General features: G+C 40.8%; 1 protein-coding gene across 3 annotated transcripts in view; it reads left to right on the forward strand.

The window, feature by feature from the left end:
* Positions 1-754: 754 nt before the first annotated feature.
* Positions 755-20,131, forward strand: part of SKIC3 (SKI3 subunit of superkiller complex) — a 43,431-nt gene continuing 24,054 nt past the window's right edge. Inside the window, exons 1-23 of one of the 3 annotated variants that reach the window (XM_079995288.1) lie at positions 755-865; positions 2,234-2,328; positions 2,894-3,037; positions 3,580-3,671; positions 4,910-4,985; positions 5,935-6,075; positions 7,618-7,716; positions 7,829-7,937; positions 8,871-9,011; positions 9,773-9,874; positions 10,670-10,809; positions 11,434-11,520; positions 11,617-11,720; positions 11,818-11,944; positions 13,718-13,897; positions 14,401-14,525; positions 15,500-15,753; positions 16,490-16,592; positions 17,255-17,431; positions 18,296-18,440; positions 18,615-18,693; positions 18,795-18,856; positions 18,940-18,996. In XM_079995288.1, the coding sequence (XP_079851414.1) occupies positions 2,239-2,328; positions 2,894-3,037; positions 3,580-3,671; positions 4,910-4,985; positions 5,935-6,075; positions 7,618-7,716; positions 7,829-7,937; positions 8,871-9,011; positions 9,773-9,874; positions 10,670-10,809; positions 11,434-11,520; positions 11,617-11,720; positions 11,818-11,944; positions 13,718-13,897; positions 14,401-14,525; positions 15,500-15,753; positions 16,490-16,592; positions 17,255-17,431; positions 18,296-18,440; positions 18,615-18,693; positions 18,795-18,856; positions 18,940-18,996 (2,634 nt within the window). In that variant the 5' untranslated portion in view covers positions 755-865; positions 2,234-2,238. Of the gene's footprint in view, positions 866-1,016; positions 1,316-2,233; positions 2,329-2,893; positions 3,038-3,579; positions 3,672-4,909; positions 4,986-5,934; positions 6,076-7,617; positions 7,717-7,828; positions 7,938-8,870; positions 9,012-9,772; positions 9,875-10,669; positions 10,810-11,433; positions 11,521-11,616; positions 11,721-11,817; positions 11,945-13,717; positions 13,898-14,400; positions 14,526-15,499; positions 15,754-16,489; positions 16,593-17,254; positions 17,432-18,295; positions 18,441-18,614; positions 18,694-18,794; positions 18,857-18,939; positions 18,997-20,131 lie in introns of those variants that run through there. The other 2 variants (XM_079995290.1, XM_079995289.1) reach the window with 2 other exon arrangements.

Here is a 20,131-nt window from a genome sequence, read left to right on the forward strand (position 1 = left end):
TTGGTGTGGTGCAGCTTAACAGAGTGACGGGCTACTAGTACTACTCTGAAGACCAGGGTTCAAATCCCCACTCTCTCATGAAGCTCGCTGGATAACCTTTTCAACCCAGCCCACCTCACAGGGTTGCAGTGAGGATAAAAATGGTGCGTGTGTAAGAGAAGAAACATATATGCCACCACGAACTCCTCGGATGAAAGGTGGGGTGTTAATGCAATAATAAATAAATAAGCGTGTGCGACTCCACTTTCACCACATTGCTGAAAGCAAAGGGCCATTGCTTTGACAGCTTGAGCGCCTGAGAACCACGTGTGTTTCAAGATGTAAAAAATCCGATGCATAAATATTAGATAATAAGCTCTGGGCATAAAGCAACAGAGACAAGTCACTCTCGTCCGTGCCATCAAGAGTAAGCCCTATGATGTTTCGATTTGACTTTTTCACAGGAACTGCTCAGACCTTCCAAGTGTCCCTATTTTGCAGAGGCAGTCCCGGATTTACAGCAGCTGTCCCAGTTTCTGATTGAACTGCCCCGGTTTTTTCCCCTTAGGACGTCCCTATTTTCATCGGAGAAACGCTGGAGGGCACGCGCGTTTAGGATTGCAGGGTTGGAAAGGGGGCTCGGTCGTAGCTGAGGCTGGCAAAACCGCGCCTTCCTGCGCGACACTAGGGAGAAATACGACTGCCTCTGCCACGCGGAAGGCCGACTTGGCGTTTGACAGCGGCGCGCCTCTGAGGGGATTCTTCTGTCCACGACGTCGGTTGAGGGGCGGGGCTAAGGAGGGGCGGCGCCTTCCGCGCGTGCGCGGGACGGCCTTGCTGGTCGCCTGCTGCCGGCAGTAGCCGTGGCCGGGGTCGGTAGCAGCCGGTGAGTGCCTGTTCGCCGCGCGGCTTCGTGGCGAAGGAAGGCCTGGTCCCTCGAAGGCTCCGGCGGGGCGTGAAGGGCCAGCGGCCCTCCCTGGAGCTGGGCTGCGGTTCCTCTGGGCGAAGCGGAGGGGAAGAAGAGCAGCTGGGTCAGGCTTGGGAGGCTGCGGCTCCTGCTTTAACGAATCCCCGTTTAACTCCTCGTTTAAATCCGGGCACTAACGCGCGCAGCTTTGGCTTTAACTTCTTAGTCTTGCGCCCTGGCTTGAATTGTATGTAAAAGGAACTTATCGTAGGATTGCGGAGCTGGAAAGGGACCCTGAGGATCATCTAGTCCACCCCCACCCCGCGAGACAGGAATATGCAGTTGCCCCATACGGGGATCGAACCTGCGACCTTCGTGTTCCCAGCACTAGGGCTCTAACCGACTGAGCTTTGAATGGGAAAGCAGCAGGTATCAGATAAAGCAGTGAGGGGTTGCTCCCAGGTGTCAGAAAAGGTTATTTGTGTATGTTACTGCTGCAGCCCGTGTTTTGTTAGCCCCAAAATGGAAAAGGAGTGGGGTCCCAACCAAAGCAGAACGTCAGCTTAAATTGACAGAATATGCACAACTTGCAGACTTAACATATAGAATAAGAGAACAAGAAGAACATAACGTTTAAAGAAGATTGGAAAACGCTTATTAAATATATGGGAAATAACTGTGTCCAGCTGAAAACGCTGTTAGCATTAAGATAAATTCAACAGTGTAAATAAGTTTTGATGGATGCAATAATGGAATACTGAATGGTATAGTTTTTGCAAAATATGCAAGGATTTATGATATGTAAAATGAACCATGGAAAGAGAATCAGGGAAGTCACTGATGTCTTAAGGATATAAAATGAGTATTTTAAATTGTAAAACAAAGTTTAATAAAAAATTATACGCGGCGGGGGGGCGACAGTGAGGGGTTGCAGGTCAGAACAGTGTGTGGGGTTGTAGCCTGCCCCACACCCCGAGCTAGCCTCTTCCCCCAAGTTCAGTAGAGGATGCTGTCCTGTGGTCAGTGTTGAAGGTAAGATCCGGTCAGCTTCACTGTAGCCAGCAAAATGTCTTAGTTTGGCCCTGAAGAGTTAGAATCGCCATTGTTTATAACTCTAAACCTGGATGATATTGCTCATATTTGCCCTATATGAAGAGGTCCATTTAGTGGCAGAACTAAAACAAAACAAAGCAAAACCCTGCATCATAGGTTTGTGGCATAAATTATCACTTATTTTGTCAAGAAGCAAAAATACCATGAAAAAGAAGGGATTAAAATAAGACTATGTTGAAAATTCTCCACATGGCCTGATATAATTGCTGAAATTTTCTTCTGTTACCTTGCCAGTAATCATGTCCAACAAGGAAGTGAAAGCAGCATTGAAAAGTGCCAGAGATGCTATAAGGAATAAGGAGTACAAAGAAGCACTGAAACACTGCAAGGTAACTAGCACTCAAATGTACAATTAAGCTTTCAGCATGCGAAATTGTATGTTCAATTCATAGTACTCCTCTCTGATATTTTAAAGCATTTCTTCATTGTCTTGGTGTTCCTTGCTGTATTTGTTTATCTGCTGCCAAACTAAAAGCTAAAGTTAGGCTGCACAGCAGTGGTGTCATTTTCTGTTTCTGCCCTGTTGGTGGTGGTTTGGATGTTTTGTCATTCTCATAGATATCATCAGCACAAAGAGTTGCCTTATATTGAACCAGGCCATCAGTTCATTTAGGTCAGTACTGTCTTCTCTTATTGGCAGAAGCACTCTAGTGTCTTAAACAGGTTTTTTGCTTTAGCTTTGCTGTTGAGATCTTTTGAGCTGGAAATGTTTGGGATTGAGCTTGGGACTTTGTACATGCAAAGCACTTAACCTTGGGCTCCTTCTGCAGCTTTAGAATCTTTTGATGATAACATCTGAGCATGCATCAGTTCTGCTTTCTTCTTCAGCTTTGAAATGATTTATTAATATTGCTTATTGTAAGTGTTTCAGTGTTTTTTCACTTGTTTTTGTAGGCAGTATTGAAACAGGAGAAGAATAACTACAATGCCTGGGTATTCATTGGTTTGGCAGCTGCTGAGCTAGAACAACCCGATCAAGCCCAAGGTGCCTACAGAAAAGCTGCTGAACTTGAACCAGGGCAGTTGCTAGCATGGCAAGTACGTAGAATCATAGAATTGTAGAATTGGAAGGGACCACAAGCGTCATCTAGTCCAACACCCTGCAACGCAGGAATCTTTTGCTCAATGTGGGGCTTGAACCCACAACCCTGAGATTAAAAGCCTCATGCTTTACAGACTGAGTTATCCTAGCTGATGTTGTAATATGACAGGTTCCATTTCCCTATTCCATATATTTATATGAGTAAAATGCAAATAGTATGCAAATAGTATGCAATATTAGATTCAAATTTATGAGACTGTACATTGGACTATCTTCTAGGCATCTTCCTGACTACATTTAACAAGGCTAGTCTTTCTTGCTTAGAAGTTATAAATGATGTGGAGAATGTAGACAAATTACTCACTGCCTCTGCAGTGTTATCTTCACACAGTCAGTTTGATGAACCTTGAAATGCTATGCTTCAAAAACTATTAAACAGTAACATGGTTATATCTCAGGAATGGATATGAACATGGAGATGATAGTTGTGACCCAACAAGGATTTGCTTCAAAAGTTATATGCTTCACTTTCCTCTAGGGCTTAGCAAATTTATATGAAAAAACAAACCATGCAGATGTCGGAGAAGATTTGGTTAATGTGTATCAGAAACTCCTGGAACTCTATGAAAGGTAGGAAATCAACTATTTTACAGCATTTTGAAAAAATAAGTTAAACATTTACTTGAGGTGAATATTATGATACTAATTATAGAGGAAATGTTTATCACAACAGTATTCACAGCATTCCCATGTCAAATTTATCTTATGTATTCCAGCAGAATGTAAAGTGCTTCCATCATTCTGAAAATAAATCATTGTTCCCTGATAATTTTTTTTACATTTAATCAACATGGTAGAAAAGTTGTCCATGCAAAATGGTAAAATCCATTATAGTGTGAAATTTAGTTCAACTATTTGTTTTATGTTATTACTTTACCCATAAAATGTTTTGAGTGTTAGAATGCACCTATATTTTCCTGAACTTGGAGAGATCCTTCTCTTTTTGCTAGAAAATGCAATTAGGAAAACAAAAAGGCTGTCTTAAGTAGATAGGCTTCAGTGCCAAGGTGATAGCTTCTGCTAGTAGATCAAGCTTTTGTCTACTCCAAAAACTTAATTAGAAACACATTTCTCACTGTGTAGGACTGAAGGGAAGGAGATGGAGAAGGCAGAAGACAAATAGAAGTGGGGTAGCCCTAAAGCAGGAAGCAGGTAGCCCTAAAATGAAGTGGTGGGGAAGCAGGCGCCAAAGGATGGGAGCCTGTGCCAGGACCACCGGGGGTTGGCAGGAAGAGCAAAGAGGAAGGTCCCCAGTACCTAAGGGAAAGGGGAAAGGAGACTGCAAGATGGCATAAGAAGAGGGGAGAGAGGACTGCAGGAAGCAAGGTTCACAGGTTGAAGATGGAGTGGAAAAAGCCACAATTGAAAAAGAAAGAAGTTTGAAAGAGCAGTTTGTTAAACAAATATTTTAAATTGAAAAAGTACGTTAACTGAGGATTTCCTTAACAGGCAAAGACATATAAGAAGGATGGGGAGGAAAAATACGTGGCAGTAGAACTGTCAATTTTGAGCCCTATGCGGTTCACCCCAGCCAGGGTTTAAAGGGGGAAAAGTCTGGAGGGGAAAGTAGTAGGCAGCTCCAGGGCTGGCAGATTCAAACCCCACCCCCCACCCAGTCCCAACACATTCCTTTCCCCCTCCTATTGCTCTCAGAGGACTGATATAGAACGAGGGACAGCCAGTGCAACAAAGGGTGGATTTCCTGCTCCAGCTGCAGGTCTACAAAATCTTATGTCTCCTGACACCGCCTTTCCAGGTACAATAGGATTGCACCCTTATATTGTAGACATTTTGTCTTTCTCCCCCAGCACTGATAAACAGAAATGGTGTGAAGTATGTAGAAAGCTTGTGGAGCTGTATCAGCGAGAGAGAAAATACCTTCAGGTTAGTCACTGTCATGTTCGTTGTAACTTATTGTTATCAGTGTTAGTAGTCAATGTTTCTTTGTTTTGCCCCCCCCCCAAAAAAACCACGCCAAATTTTCCTTTGCAGAAATATTTACTAGCTTCATGACTTCACCAGTCTTGGCTGTGCTTGCACCCTGTTGCTTTCAGATGAAATACCTTGTTTTTGTCCATTACATTGCCTCAGAGTCAACTTCTGTTTCCACAAGCCTGCGGGAGGACTTTAATTACTTTTTTCTTCTCTCCCTCCCATTTTTAAATAATGGAATAGCAATATTTTGCGCGTTCTCTCTCTCTTTCTTTTTAAAAAAGAACAATCATGAGAGGAAGCCAGTGACTAAAGCTTCCCTTTTTGTGAAATCAAACACTTCATTGCCCCAAATCTAAAGTTTGTTTGAGGGGCAGTTAGTAGGCTAATTCATCGCATTTCCACCACCCACTATAAAATGAAAGCAAGGTGCAGTCAAATAATGCTTATGTCTATGTTTAAATGGGAAAAGGAAGTGAGGAGCCCATAAAAGCCTCAATAGTGCTTTGCTGTTCATACTAGGCAAGGCTGGTGCTGTGATTACATTTTATTACAATCAATCAATCAATCAATCAATCAATAAAGGCACATGATGTGGAAAACATTAGTGTGGAAGCAGCCTGTATCAGGGTATTTGAAATGTCATGAGAGATACTGCCCACACCATACCACTAAAAGAATCTGTATAGCTGTATTACTTGGTAGGCAGCAGTAAGCAAGAAGACTGCAAAATCATCTCATAACACTGACACCTTATTGCTTCTGACATCTCATTTACGTTAAAAGGCATACGCCTTGATCCCTGGAATTGGGAAATGTCTTCCAGTGCTCCAGTAGTCAGAGGCGATAAATGTCTCAGATTTGAGAAGACATTGAGGCTTGACTGGTTTTCTTTTGACAGGTGGCTCGGACGTGGCAGAAGCTAATAAAAATACGACAGGAAGAAGGTGCAGAAAAAGCTGAGCTTCATCAGTTATGGAAGAGGTTGGTCCAGTTACTGGAAGAAGGCACACATCTCCAGGATAATGAGACACAGCAATTGGTAAGGGTTTGTCCCCTGATTCGGCTATATTTATTGTTTTTCAAACAATAAATCTATATAAAATTCAGCATAACAATTGTAGCTGATTCTTAGAACAGCTTGGAAGGAATAATTCCGAATTTCCATCTTACAGATGGGATGTGATACAATGATTTTCTGAGGACTGCCTGCTTGAGGCTATGACTAAATGGCATATGCCCAGCTCTTGGTTTATACAAACTGGAGGCTGTAAATCACAAAACCTGTTAGGGTAGAAATAATATTTGGCAGTGCGAAAGTATAAGCAGCAGTCCTGCTTATAACACATAACTACATTAGGGCATTGGCGTAATTTTTTTCAATCCATGCTTTATGTGCTTTTGCTTATTTGCTCGAGTTGAATTATTTCACTAAATTGATCCTTCCTGCATCTTCCCCCTAACATGGTACATTATTTGCTTCTGCTCTGTTCTTGACTCAGACTATCAAGATGAAGTGGTTTGTATAGAGTCATAGTTCTGAAAAAACCCCGCACCATTCTGTAAATCGACAGAAAATCTTGCTGTGCATAGTGCCAATTGACTAATGCTTGTGATGTCATGGAGACTTTCTAGCTTACACCCCAAGAGCAATTTTGCAATTGTTTTTAAAATCTTGAAAATATGTATGAAGCGTAGGATGAACATAGAGAAAACAAAGGTTTCTATCCCGTTTCTCCCACTAGTCTTGAATGTCACCAACTCCACCTTGTGGTTGAAGGCAAGAAATGTTTTGGCTACCTTCACCCAAAGTCAAACAGGATCATAGTGAGATCCTTTCTATTTTCCTGTCCGTCTTTTATTCATTCTGGTGATTAAAATGAACTTCAGGCATGCTCCCGGCACTGGAAGTTGTAGTATGGGAAAATAAGCCATGCTGCATGTTGGACAGAAAAAGGCAAAATAGCAATTTTGGTAGCAATACACAGCATTCACAATTTTACCATATTAGTTTGGTAATTTTAGGACCAAACCATTGCGCCTACTGTGTGTAACTGTATGAACTGTGTGACAGTTGTTGATTTTTATTTTTATTTTTTAAAAAAAGGAAAATAAAAGTTGAGGAGATCAGAGCACCAGTGTGAGCAGACTGTCTTGAAGGGAAGAGGGAATGCCCAGCTCTTATGATGCTAGCTATTTATTCACTCACTCTGTGTTCCCATTCATGGACGTGGAGAAAAGATGAAGTCTTATCTATTTCCCCCTCCCACTGTGGGTGGGAAAGCACTTTGTGGAAGGTGTGGATCAATTTTGACAAATGGCTAACAAGTTCCTTCCTCTGACCCCCAATGGATACTCTTCGTTAAAAAAATCACCAGAAAGAACCACACAATTATGTGTAATGATAGCTTGGCTCTGATTTTGTGTAGAAAAGAAGTATTTGCTGGCACAGTAGTAGAACTGAATCTTTTCAAACTTATAGGTGCATTAATTATCCAGAGATTGCACCATCACTTGTTAAAAGCTTGCTGCATTTTGGGCTTTGTTGTTCCATATTGCAGTGTCTATACTATTTGTTTTTCAGCTCCTCAATGCATTTGAAGAGGCTGTGAATTCCTCAGACCCAATCCCAAGTGAAGAGCATCAAAAGACTTATAGAGAGTTCATTCATTGTTTGTCAAAAGTAAGGATTATTTATTTATTTTGCTGTAAGGTAAAACATCCTGCTTTGAAATTGACCGCTATCTACAGACAACTGCCTACATTGCTAATTGCTTTTCTCCTCCTGAAATAAGTTTCCTCATGAGGATTTCAGACTGAAGAAGGCCTGTGAAGATATGATGATTTTGTATCCTGCTGCGAGTTATCCTCTGGAAGTTCTTTGCTTGCGATTCATTCAATCAGGTAGTTTTTGGTTTATTTATTTTCTTTTTTTCTTTACTACAGTACTTTCTTTTATTTGATCACTGCATCTGCTGCCTTTCTGTACTTTTTTCATACATCTGAGTTGCTCTGAGATTATCCGGGAGATTTGAGTTTGTCACAGAAGAGGTTCTAAAAGGGAGGGGGAGCTAAAATAAAAAACTAAAATTTGTTGGTGGAATTCAGCAACTCATTAAGACAAATGTTGCCTCTGCCCCTCCCCGTCTCTTGCACACTGTTCACCTGCTTTTTGTATGCTGTTCCAAGAGCTTTAGCTGAAGAACAGCTAATAAGTATTTTAAATAAATGAAAACAATTCTGGTGGGCATAGAAATAAAGCTGCCTTAGTGGTCCTGAAATAATCTCCTTTTCCCGTATTGCTCTGATTACCATTAATGGCAGCATTCTTGACCTCAAAAGCTTTCAAATCCTTTGGCCTCTATGTGTGTGCCATATATGCTATTGCTTCCTTTCTTTTCCATTATGTACCATCACGTGTCCCAAGACTGATTGAAAGTGCCGTACTGAAAGCAGCTGGTCTTTATTTATATCCAGATTTACATTCCGCCCCATTCTTAAAGCTCTGGGCAAGTAACAATTTAACAAGCAATGTAGCAAACATAGAACAAAAGGCTTGCCTAAACCTTATTAAAACAGTAAGAACTGATAATGTAAGCATTTTTAACTTAAAGCAGCTTGCTTTTACTATCAATGGCCACGATGGCTATGCTCAGCCATTGCAGTTGGAGGCTGCAATGCTTCTGAATGCCACAAGGCATTCAGTATTCGTTTTGGACAACTCAGAAAATAGTATGCGACGCCAGCAAAAATAATATAGCGATTATATAGAGAGATTTTCGTATTCTTTTCACCATCTAAACTGTGGCCAAATGGAAATTCCTCCATGTATTCTAGGCAGTTTCACTGATGAGGCCCTGAATTGTTGTCGGAAGCTGTTGGATATTGACTCAAGAAGTGGCCCAGCCCTTATTGGATTAGGGATTCAATCTCTCCAAGAAAAAAAGTATGATGAAGGTGAAAAAAAGCTAACAGAAGGTGAGCGATATGGGAAGAGAACAATGGGTGTGTACATAATGTATATTATAGGAATAATATGACTGAATTGGAGTGAAATGCTATCCTTGTTTTTTAGGGAGGCATTATTGAGTCTGGCCAAACTATCTTTTTTCTCCCAGTTTGGGCTTCGATATATTCTTATATGCAATCAGTTTTCAGAATTTATGCTGTCTTTAGGACTCTACACTAGAATGTAAATTATCCTTAGACACTTTTTGAGGGAAGGAGGAGTTCAAAGTTAGTTCTGAGTGACAATTTATGTCCAATCTATATGAAATCTAATTTGTATATTGTTGTAGGTTTGAGGTTGTTCATGTATATCAGATGCAGTGGTACCTCGGGTTAAGTACTTAATTCGTTCCGGAGGTCCGTACTTAACCTGAAACTGTTCTTAACATGAAGCACCACTTTAGCTAATGGGACCTCCCGCTGCTGCTGCGCCGCCGGAGCACAATTTCTGTTCTCATCCTAAAGCAAAGTTCTTAACCTGAAGCACTATTTCTGGGTTAGCGGAGTCTGTAACCTGTAGCGTATGTAACCTGAGGTACCACTGTACTAAGATCAAATATACATAAGGCAAAACATAATAGTTGAACCAGTTACTTCTGGGGTGGGGCTATGGTTATTGTCTGGTATTCATGAATTGAAAAGTTAAATAGCATTAAAATTCTAGTAATTGCAAGTGCCATCTGAACTCATGTGTTTAAATCATGTTAAACATGCAAAATCTTTCCTGCCAGGTTTGCAGCAGACCAGCCAGTGTCCGGAAGCATGGTGTTACTTAGGAAAGGCACAAGTGAAAATGCATAAATACAAAGAAGCTGTTCTTTCTTGCAATCAAGGTAATTGCACAGCTAAAATACAACTGCTTCAGAAAAAAGGTAGTTCAACTTTTGATAAAATATCCCAAAGGCAGGCAACAAAAATATAATAATAAAAAGTGAATAAAGCAATCAAATAATTATAGAGGCAGTAGAACAGCAATTTCAAGCAGTAGTGGTAAGCTGGAATTGCAGCACTCTGCTAACATGCTCAGCAGTCAAAGGCTAATCTAATAAAGGTTTTCAAGGTCTGTTTAAAAAGAATGGGCTCCTGCATGTGGTGGATTTCTTGTGGAAGATTGGTTCCACAATCTTGATACTAATAACAGAAAAAAAGCCTTCTCTGCCACTGTAATTTTATAGTAGCAGGCACATGCAATAAATTGGTACTACACCTCAGTGCTTAGTATAGTTAATATTTTGTCGTCAACGTTATTTCAGATTTCTGTGATCCCAGATATAGTAACACAGTAATTGGGCATGCTGTATTGCTGGTTTTGTATTGTAACTCACCCTGGGATCATTTCAGTGAAAGGTGGGCTTATAAATTGAGGGGGGTGGAACACATGTTTAATATAGTGCTAATAAAATATAGGTTACAAACTGGTAGATCTTAATAGCCTTTTCTTGAAATTGCTTCATAGGATACAGATAATATGTTGAGATGTCAACCACTTCTCAAGCTAGTGGTTTATTTTACAATCCATAATTGATGGGTGGTATATCGTAAGAGCAACGTTAAACTGTACAGGCAAATACAATGTCTTTTAAACCAAGTTTAAGTCAAACATAGAATTAGAATTCTTTCTTTGGCAGCTTTAAAGATATTGGGACAGCTTAATGAATCCAGTTCCAGTCAGCAGCAGAAAAACCTTGCCCATCGCATCAAAGCCACGGCCTTGATTAAAATCCCAGGTGTCGACTCTGCAAAAGAAGCTATAAGTTCCCTTGAAGAGGTATGTGAATAGCTTCTCCCTCCCCTCTTTAAACAACTTTGGTAAATGAAATCTGCCTTAGGCTTTCCAGTTTAAGATGGTGAGGGGTCCTTTGTGCCTTTATAGTTGTAAGGAGGGAGAAGTTCATTGAGTCTAGGTTTCCCCTTCATAGTGTTGTGGTGATTAGGGAAAGCTGGTCTCTTTACTGAATACTCTGAAACTATTGTCTGTTTCTGGGCGGACAGACAGAGGAATCATTGTGTTTGTGAACATTATTATTCTACTACTTATACAGTGGTGCCCCGCAAGACGAATGCCTCGCAAGACGAAAAACTCGCTAGACGAAAGAGTTTTCCCTCTTTTGAGGTGCTTCGCAAGACGAATTTCCCTATGGGCTTGCTTCGCAAGACGAAACGTCTTGCGAGTTCTTTTCCTTTCCCCCCTTTTTCTAAGCCGCTAATAGCGCTAAGCCGCTAATAGCCGTGCTTCGCAAGACGAAAAAACCGCAAGACGAAGAGACTCGCGGAACGAATTAATTTCGTCTTGCGAGGCACCACTGTACTTCAATAAGATTTGGTTTAATAAGTATTTCTCTCACAAGGTAGCTTCAGTTTTCATTTCATTTCAAATGTGTTTGGTTCCTAGGTTTTGGATAGAAACAATGATCCCAAGCTTATAGCTCTTAAAGGAGAGGCCTGTCTCAATAAAGGGCTTGTTGATGAAGCTTTGAAGGTTAGTATGTCCCCCCCCCCAATAATACAGCCTATTGTTAAAAATATGGCATTGCTCCATATGAAACTGTAGAATTTAACACTTTTTATACTATAGATTGCACAGGAGCTTAAACAGACCCACCCAGACTTAGCAGAAGCTGACTACCTTGAAGGTTTGATTCATTATCAGCAAAAGAACTATCATCAAGCAGAAACAAGGTAAACCATGCTCATTTGGGGGAGAAAATTTGAAATAAACATACACACACACACACACACACACACACACACACAAAATAATTTTTTTTTTTTAAAGTTTCCAGAGAGCTATTGAAAAAGAAGCGGAAATAGCTGACTTCCATTTCTGCCTGGGCCTCACTTATTGGTTTATGAGTGAAGAGACAAGAAAAAACAAATCCAAAGCTCTTACTCAGTTTCTGAAGGTAAACCAAGAGGATGGAAATGGGTTACAGCTGAACATATTTCATAATGATTTTCCCTCTTCCAAACAGTGGTCAGCAACTTGATTACTAGCCTGTGGGAAAATCAAGGGCAGAGTGAAGGAACCAAGGAGCCATCTTTCTCCTTACGTGCTCCTCCCAGTTCTGGAATGTTCCAGATGAACACACAGTGGTTATCATGAGAAGGAAAGGGAATTGTGAGAGATGCAACCTATGTGTTTCAGGTTCTTCCTGCCACACCCATTAGAAGCTAGTGGCGCGGAAGTTAGCTGCTTCCAAAAGGTTCCTGTAAGCCCCCTTGAGGTGATAAATGAAGGGAATGAATACGAATCTCCATGCTGCTTATTAAGCCTCAGAAAAATTTGTTGATATAGTGCCAGTGGTATGCCCACTGCGTTATAAAACAACATCAAAAACAGGCCTCTGCCCCAAGGAGCTTACCATTTACCGTATTGGCCTGAATATAAGCCTCACATTTTCCCCAAATTCCAACCGTGAAAAGTTAAAATGCGGCTTATATTTGCGACCTTACGATATGCAGCTAGGAGCATGGGGCAAACAGTGCCAGGAGTGCAGCGAAGCGGCGCCTGCCCTGTGCATAGTCCCCCATCCTGCCCCCCAAGGCCAGGAAGGGAGAGAGAGTGAGGAAGGGGAAAGGCCGCTAGCAACGCAGCGCAGCTCCCACACCCTCCAGTATGTAGCCAGGAGCAGCGAGGAAGGGAGTGGCTTATATTCAGGTATTTTTTCTTTTTTTCTTTTCCCTCCTCCAATTTTAAAGGTCTATTCGTGTGGCCTATATTTGGGCCCAGTGCTTTTTTTCTGTGGGTATGTGGGGGTACGCATACCTCTAAACATTTTGTGAATCTAAGTTTGGCCTAATTGAGGGGCAGTATTTCAATACGAATAGGAGAAGGAGAGTACCCCTAAACATTTTTTTAGAAAAAAGCACTGTTCGGGCCAATATGGTAAATATTGTGATGCGGAAAAGAGAACCAAAAGTGGCAAAGGGGGGGGGGGATATATATATATATATATATATGTGTGTGTGTGTGTGTGTGTATGTATATATGTGTATATATATATATATATGTATGTATGTAGAGTTATACTATATTATAAAATATAGTTTATGTTTTGGATTAATAATGAGGACAGAGTGTTAAGTTAATGGCTCCACAGAAAACACGAATTCTTAGTGATTTTAAGAGAGAGATTGAAATTTAATTATTTCCTTGCCTTTCTTCCTTCCTTCCCTTCATTAATGCATTTTATTTAAAAGATTGAATTTGCCACTCCAAGGGAGCCTCCAACTTTAGAAACATTAACAACAATAATAAAACAGACCAGTGAAACAGTGGTGTACAAAGCTAGTAGGTTAGTAAAAAACAACACCAACCCATTAAATCACAGCAGCATAATAAAACCTAGACACTCAACCACATTTTAAAAAGGTCTGGTAAATAAAAAAAAGCTGAACCTTTAGCTGAGGGTTACTAGAAGGGAGGAGGACATTGCAGGTCTGGAATCCACAACGGAGATAGCCCTTTTCCCATTCACCACCCCTCTTGCTCTTGATAGTGGGAGCACTCAGAGAAAGGTGCCAAATATTATTTTAAAGTGTGGACAGGATATTATGAGAGAAGGTGCTCTTTTGGTGTCCTTTTTGTTAGTTTTTGTTTCCTCAGCTGAAAAGCCATTTGCCTGCATATGAAAACGATGGATTGAAATGTACTGTGTTGTTATTTTTCTTCACAGGCAGCAAAACTGGACAATTACCTGGGAAGTGCTTTCCACTACTTAGGTCAATACTACAGGGATATAGCTGGAGATAAAAACAGAGCACTTGGCTGCTATAAAAAGGCTTTTGAAAAAGATAAAACAGATGGAGAAGCTGGAGCAGCGGTAGTGGACTTAAGCACCGAGCTTGGAGACTTGGTACTGTAATAAGTTAGAGTATTTTAATGTACTGCACTGATCAGAATAGCTGTAAAATGCAAACATTTCATAAACATTTTCTCTTCCTTAATGTTTTATCACTGATGTTGCAAAGGGTCGCTTTACCTTATTTTGCATACATTCTTGCTCTAATTAAATTGTCACTGTTTGAATGTCTTCCATTTCATTCTGACCTCACTGCTTACAGCCCCTACATGTGAATAAATACCTACAGCTGAGAATTACACTTTATGCGGCTGAAGCTTATCTTTAAGATGCCCCAACTCAACACCATAGCAAAAAGAACAAACACTTCTACCCCTCTGGATATAGTTCAGAAAAACTTCTTTGTGTTTGCTTGTTTCTGTTACAGTAGTAGGAATGCTGAGAAACTGCTTCAGAGACTCATACTTAAGCTGAAATGTGCTTACACTTTTGTCTGTTCTTTGTAATTACATATGCACACATAATAAACTATTCATAACCTTATATTTGTACATTAGCAAACTGCCCTTGCCATCTTGACGGAGGTAACAGAACGAGCAAGTGGTGGGAGAGCAAAATGGGCCTGGCTTCGTCGTGGACTTCACTACTTAAGAGCCGGTCAACATTCACAAGCAGTGGCAGAGTAAGAGAATAATTGCATTTCAATGTCTTCTGCAAAAGGCAATATAAACAGATGGTCTGATAATGCACATATACATTTTTTTTATAAAAAAAATTGCAAATCCTCTATGAATTTGACTGTTTACTGCTGATTTTCAGTAACAGTTACAAACAACCTGCCTTTTATTCTGTCTATGCAAAACATTTGAGGTGCAATACTGCACTTTTTAGTTACAAAAGGCTCACACTGGACTGCATGAACACCCCTAACCTCTCCCTAAGCAGTGCCTCTGTGCATGGGATGCTGCTGTGAATCCAAGTATGTTGCAGCTTGACAGGGTCATTCAGTAGCAGCTTCCTGCATCTTACCAACAGCATCTTATTGCAAGCTAATTGCCAGCCAGCCAGCCACAGCCCCAAGCTGCTTCAGCAGCAGCAGCAGCAACATGGACTCAGAAACCTTGAGGATGGAAGGATAACATGTAAAAATTAAATTTAAAAAATCCTCTGGTATAACTGCATGGCCTCTGCAAATTGTGACAACTTTGGAGGCTGAAGATGGGGTAGGGTTGTCATGGAGCTCCTAGGCAGCCTTGCTATACTCTGTAAATGCAGGGTGCAGGATTCTACCTTTGTACAGAAATTGGACATGGACATCCAAGCCTGGTTTTTTAAAAGTGTAAGTTACTTGGAGACTTTTTAGGTAACAAGTGACTATTATAGTTCATAACGATAATGAAGAATCTGGCAGCTTCCATAGCATTCTTGCATGAGTCCCAGTGAACTGAATGCGCTGCTTTTGTGAAGATTGGTGGTTTCCCCCAAAATTAACCACTGGTACATCTTAAAAACCAAAAACAAAACTAGTGTAAATTCTGTTTCAAATCGGTAGCCCCCAATAGTAGCCTGTTTTGTTTTACTTGGGGCTGTGATGGAGGATTTAACAAAAGCAGCCCAAACACTTCTGAATATAAACTACTATTCCAATGTGCCCAGTTTGCAGGCAGCTCTGCGAGCAGATCCAAAGGATCCCCACTGCTGGGAATCTCTAGGAGAGGCCTATCTGAGCAGAGGCGGCTACACAACTGCACTGAAGTCTTTCAGGAAGGCCAGAGAACTGAACCCCAAGTCTATATATAGCATCTATAAGGCGGCAGCAATTGAACAGATTCTAGGAAAATATAAAGATGCTATTGCAGAGTATCAGCACATCTTGACAAAATCAAAGGACTATGTCCCTGCGCTGAAAGGTATTCATGTTTTTTTTTTTGTTGGGTACAAAGATATACACTATATATTCACTACGCCTACAGAGTTAGGTTGGTGGGGAACCACTGACCCTCCAGATATTGTTGGACTACAGTTCCCATAATTCCTGACTGTTACCCATGCTGGCTGGAGCTGATGGGAACTGGAGTTCAACAATACCTGGGAGGGTCACAAGTGGCCCAGCACTGGTATAGGTGATTGGAAGTCAGTATAGCTAATTTAGAAGTGAGAGAAAGCGGTAGTCTGTTCTTGAGACATGAGGAAAGAGTGTTTTGTAGAAATCTGCCTATTTTGGAGCTATGCATTGTTAACCTCTGACATACCTTAAATATGTGGGAGATTAACAAATAGCTAGCAGAAGTACTTTCTTCTATGTATTCTAACAAAAATCAAGAGAAGAATTCATTCACTTGCTTAATTCTTCCATCATTCTACATCTTGAATGAGGAAGGAGGTAAAGATATCTCTCACCCCTTGGTTCCTTGTATTCACTTATTTGAAAATAACTTGCATGTATATGTGATACTAATATCCTCATCATTCTTATCTTATTGTTGTATTTCTGGTAATGTGCATCTAGGGATTTTAAAATTATGCTAAATATGCATAGTGTCCATCAAATGGTTTTCTAGCATCGGCCATTGTATGAGACTTAGGAGCTTAGTTCATCCTTCTTGCAGTTTTACCGCACATTAACAGGGTATTAGTTCTATTCAGGTCTGGGAGAGTGTTATCTCATGATGGCCAAGACTGCCATTGCTGATTACCTGGATGGGAAAGCCCTGGACTACGTAGAACAATCTCTTGGCTTTTTAGCAAGGTTAGTGTTCATATATTAATCTCCATTAGCAGCTTAAGGGTTGCCTTATTTCAACAAACATCAATTTTAAATGGTAAAGTAGTAGCAAACACACAAACGATATAGGCCATTATATCTGGGCATGGCCAAACTTGGCCCTCCAGCTGTTTTGGGACTACAATTCCCATCAACCCTAACCACTGGTCCTGTTAGCTAGGTATGATGGGAGTTGTAGTCCCAAAACAGCTGGAGGGCCAAGTTTGGCCATGCCTGAATATACAAACCATTTCCTATTTGTTTCAGCACTGGAGGTAAAATGCATCCTCATGCCTGTTTTGAAAGAAGTTCCCAGCATTGATGCGGAATGACGAAGCCCATGTGTTCATTGGAACTTCCATAAATTTTGGGATCAGAAAGATGGGCAGAAATCCAGAAAGAGTTGAATGCACCTCATTCTCTAACTCTGTAACTGGATGTTAAGAATTAATTGTAGAGTGTGTTGAGGCATATAGAAGAAATCCAGCACCATCGGTTTTTCTTCACAAGTTGATACTTGGGGTGTTTTTAGGCGTGTAATGAGAATGCTTTTTAGTCAGCTGAGAAGATTTTAGCTTTATCTTTTGTAAAAGGTAGCAGGTAAATTAGATGGACTCCACTTTTCTGATTTTTCTTCCCCCTTTCAGAGCAGCAAAGCATCGTCCTGAAGTATCCTGCCTTTGGAAACTGCTTGGAGATGCCTGTAGCAGTGTTTCTGTCATTTCGCCATCCAAAGTGAATGTGAAAGTTTTAGGATTCCTTATTGGTCAGAACACAGACAAATGTGTGCTAAAGAAAAGTGACCTGCTCAGTCTGGGAGGAAGGTAATGTATAGTGTGTGTTATAAAATATTCTACGGCCTATAAGTCTGGATGCCTTCACCTGAACTGCTTTGCTAGCACAGACCAGAGAACTATAATGTCAGAACTGAGGAGGAGAAATTAATAGACTGCTGTTTTGAAACTAACCTCCCCCCACCCCCTTCTCCTGGAAGTGCTTAATATTGCTTTCCCGTGCTTTGAGGAAATTTCAGTGACTTTGGGTGGCAGCCATTGCTCTGATCCCCACCATACTTCAGACATATTTTCACATCTAGCAATCAGTATACCTTACATCAAAAAAGGGGCAAAGACATCCATGTTTAACAGGTATGAGAGCAAAGGGTAAAAAGACAGAATGTGGACATACAGATGTGAGCCAGCAGCCTGCATAGCTACTGTGTGGAACCCCCAAATGTTAGATTATGCATGCCTTGGGTAAACAGGGAGAGGAGCAGGTCCCAAGAGATGAAGAGAGGGAAATAACTTAGGTCTTGGTTCTGGCACTCCACCTGCTCAGCTGCAGCCCAGGCAACATATTTTGGCTCTTTTAATGCTTGCCTTTAGAATGTGTGGCTTTACAATTCTTCAGTACTAAATTTGCCCCCCAATTGATGCCATGTGGGCCAAGGTGTATTCAGATTTCTCTCTGTCTAACTGTCACTACATTGAACAGCATTGCTGTCAAGTATGAAGCTTGTGTAGTGTTCCTTTCTCTCTTTCCTTAAAGGCATTTGTATTCAGGAAGATGGGATAGAAACAAAATAACCTTTGATAGCATCACTGAATTAATTTTTTTTTAAACTTCCTTTCCCATCTGTTTTGCTGATATAAATCACTCTCTTAATTTTGTGATTTATTTTTCTGTAGGTGTTATGGTAGAGGATTAAAACTGATGTCTTCCCCAAACACGTGGTGTGATCTTGGGATAAACTACTATCATCAAGCACAGCATCTTACGGAAATGGGCAGTAACAAGAATGAGATTAGTGAGCTGCTAGAGAAATCTGTACAGGTAATTTTTTAAAACCTTCTTGTGTTCTTTAATACAGTTTACACTAATGGACCTATCACTGTTAGGAGTATTTCTAAGCTATGGCTATTAAAAAACAAAAACAAACCCTGTTGGGATAACACACAAAACATTCAACATATTGAATTACAGCACCGCACTCTCAATCTCTTCCAGTGTCTTAAGAAATCTGTGAGGCTAGACAGTAACAACCATCTATACTGGAATGCTCTGGGTGTGGTGGCCTGTTGCAAAGGTACATTTCAAAGTAAAACTTCTAAAATATAGTCCTTCTCTTAATTGCTCAAAGTTCTGTTGAATATAGCAGAGGATATTATAATTCAATCTGTCTTTCAGGTGTTGGAAACTATGTCCTTGCACAACATGCATTCATCAAATCTATTCAAGCTGAACAAATTGTAAGTGTTCTACACAAGTGCATCTGTTCCAAAGGAGATTCAGTGATGTTAAATTTAATTTTTGTAACCTTTGCTTTGTCTAGAATGTTGTTGCCTGGACCAATTTGGGAGTCTTGTATTTAACAACTGGAAACATTGAGGTAAATAAGTATGAGTGCACATGCTACCTGCTCTAAAGACAGAGTCGTAAATGGAAGGACTGAAGTGATGATGATGATGATGATGATGATTTATTTATACCCCGCCCATCTGGCTGGGCTTCCCCAGCCACTCTGTGTGGCTTCCAAAAGAATATTAAAATACTGTGATACATCAAACATTAAAAGCTTCCCTGAACAGGGCTGCCTTCAGATGTCTTCTAAAAGTCTGGTAGTTGTTGTTCTCTTTGACATCTGGTGGGAGGGCGTTCCACAGGGAGGGCGCCACTACCGAGAAGGCCCTCTGCCTGGTTCCCTGTAACTTGGCTTCTCGCAGTGAGGGAACCGCCAGAAGGCCCTCGGCGCTGGACCTCAGTGTCCGGGTAGAACGATGGGGGTGGAGACGCTCCTTCAGGTATACTGGACCGAGGCCGTTTAGGGCTTTAAAGGTCAACACCAACACTTTGAATTGTGCTTGGAAACGTTGATGTGCCAACTGTAAAAAATAAAGAGTTTCTACCTTCCTGATAGTGTGCTTATCAGACAATTTAAATACCAAAATGCCATTGTCAGTGTCAACCAAGGTATATTTATTGGGATAAAGAACATAGCCATTGAACATGCCTTGCCAGCATTATTGATAGCTTGTCTGTCTCTCAAAGATGTCACAAAAGCCTTTCAGAGACTGTGGCAACAAAAACCTTAAAAACTTTATACTCTTTTAAATTGTATTTATTTTATTTATTGAATTTGTTAGTTGTTTTATCTTGCCCAGGGCAACCCAAACCAACCTACAAACAAACAAAACAAAACTACACATAAATACATTAAAACCAAAAGGAAAAAGAGAAACATTAAAAAAAAATCTCACTGATAGGTAATGAAGGTGCCAGGCGAGCCTCCTTGAACAGGGAGCCACCACAGAAAAGGCCCATTCTCGTGTTGCCACCCACTAAACCTCTTCTGGAGGGAAATGTAGAGGGAGTTGAAGGATGTAGTATATTGAAATATGAACCAAAATAGGAAGAGGAGTAAATTGTGGTATCAAAAAGGGTGGTTCTGTGAAGGGAGGAGAAGAGCTAACAGATCAAGACTACGCTTGATAAGAAACAGAGAAATAAACTCTGAAGGTAAAAAG

The sequence above is a fragment of the Podarcis cretensis genome, assembly GCF_951804945.1.
Source record: "Podarcis cretensis genome assembly, chromosome: 11".
Lineage (NCBI taxonomy): Eukaryota > Metazoa > Chordata > Lepidosauria > Squamata > Lacertidae > Podarcis > Podarcis cretensis.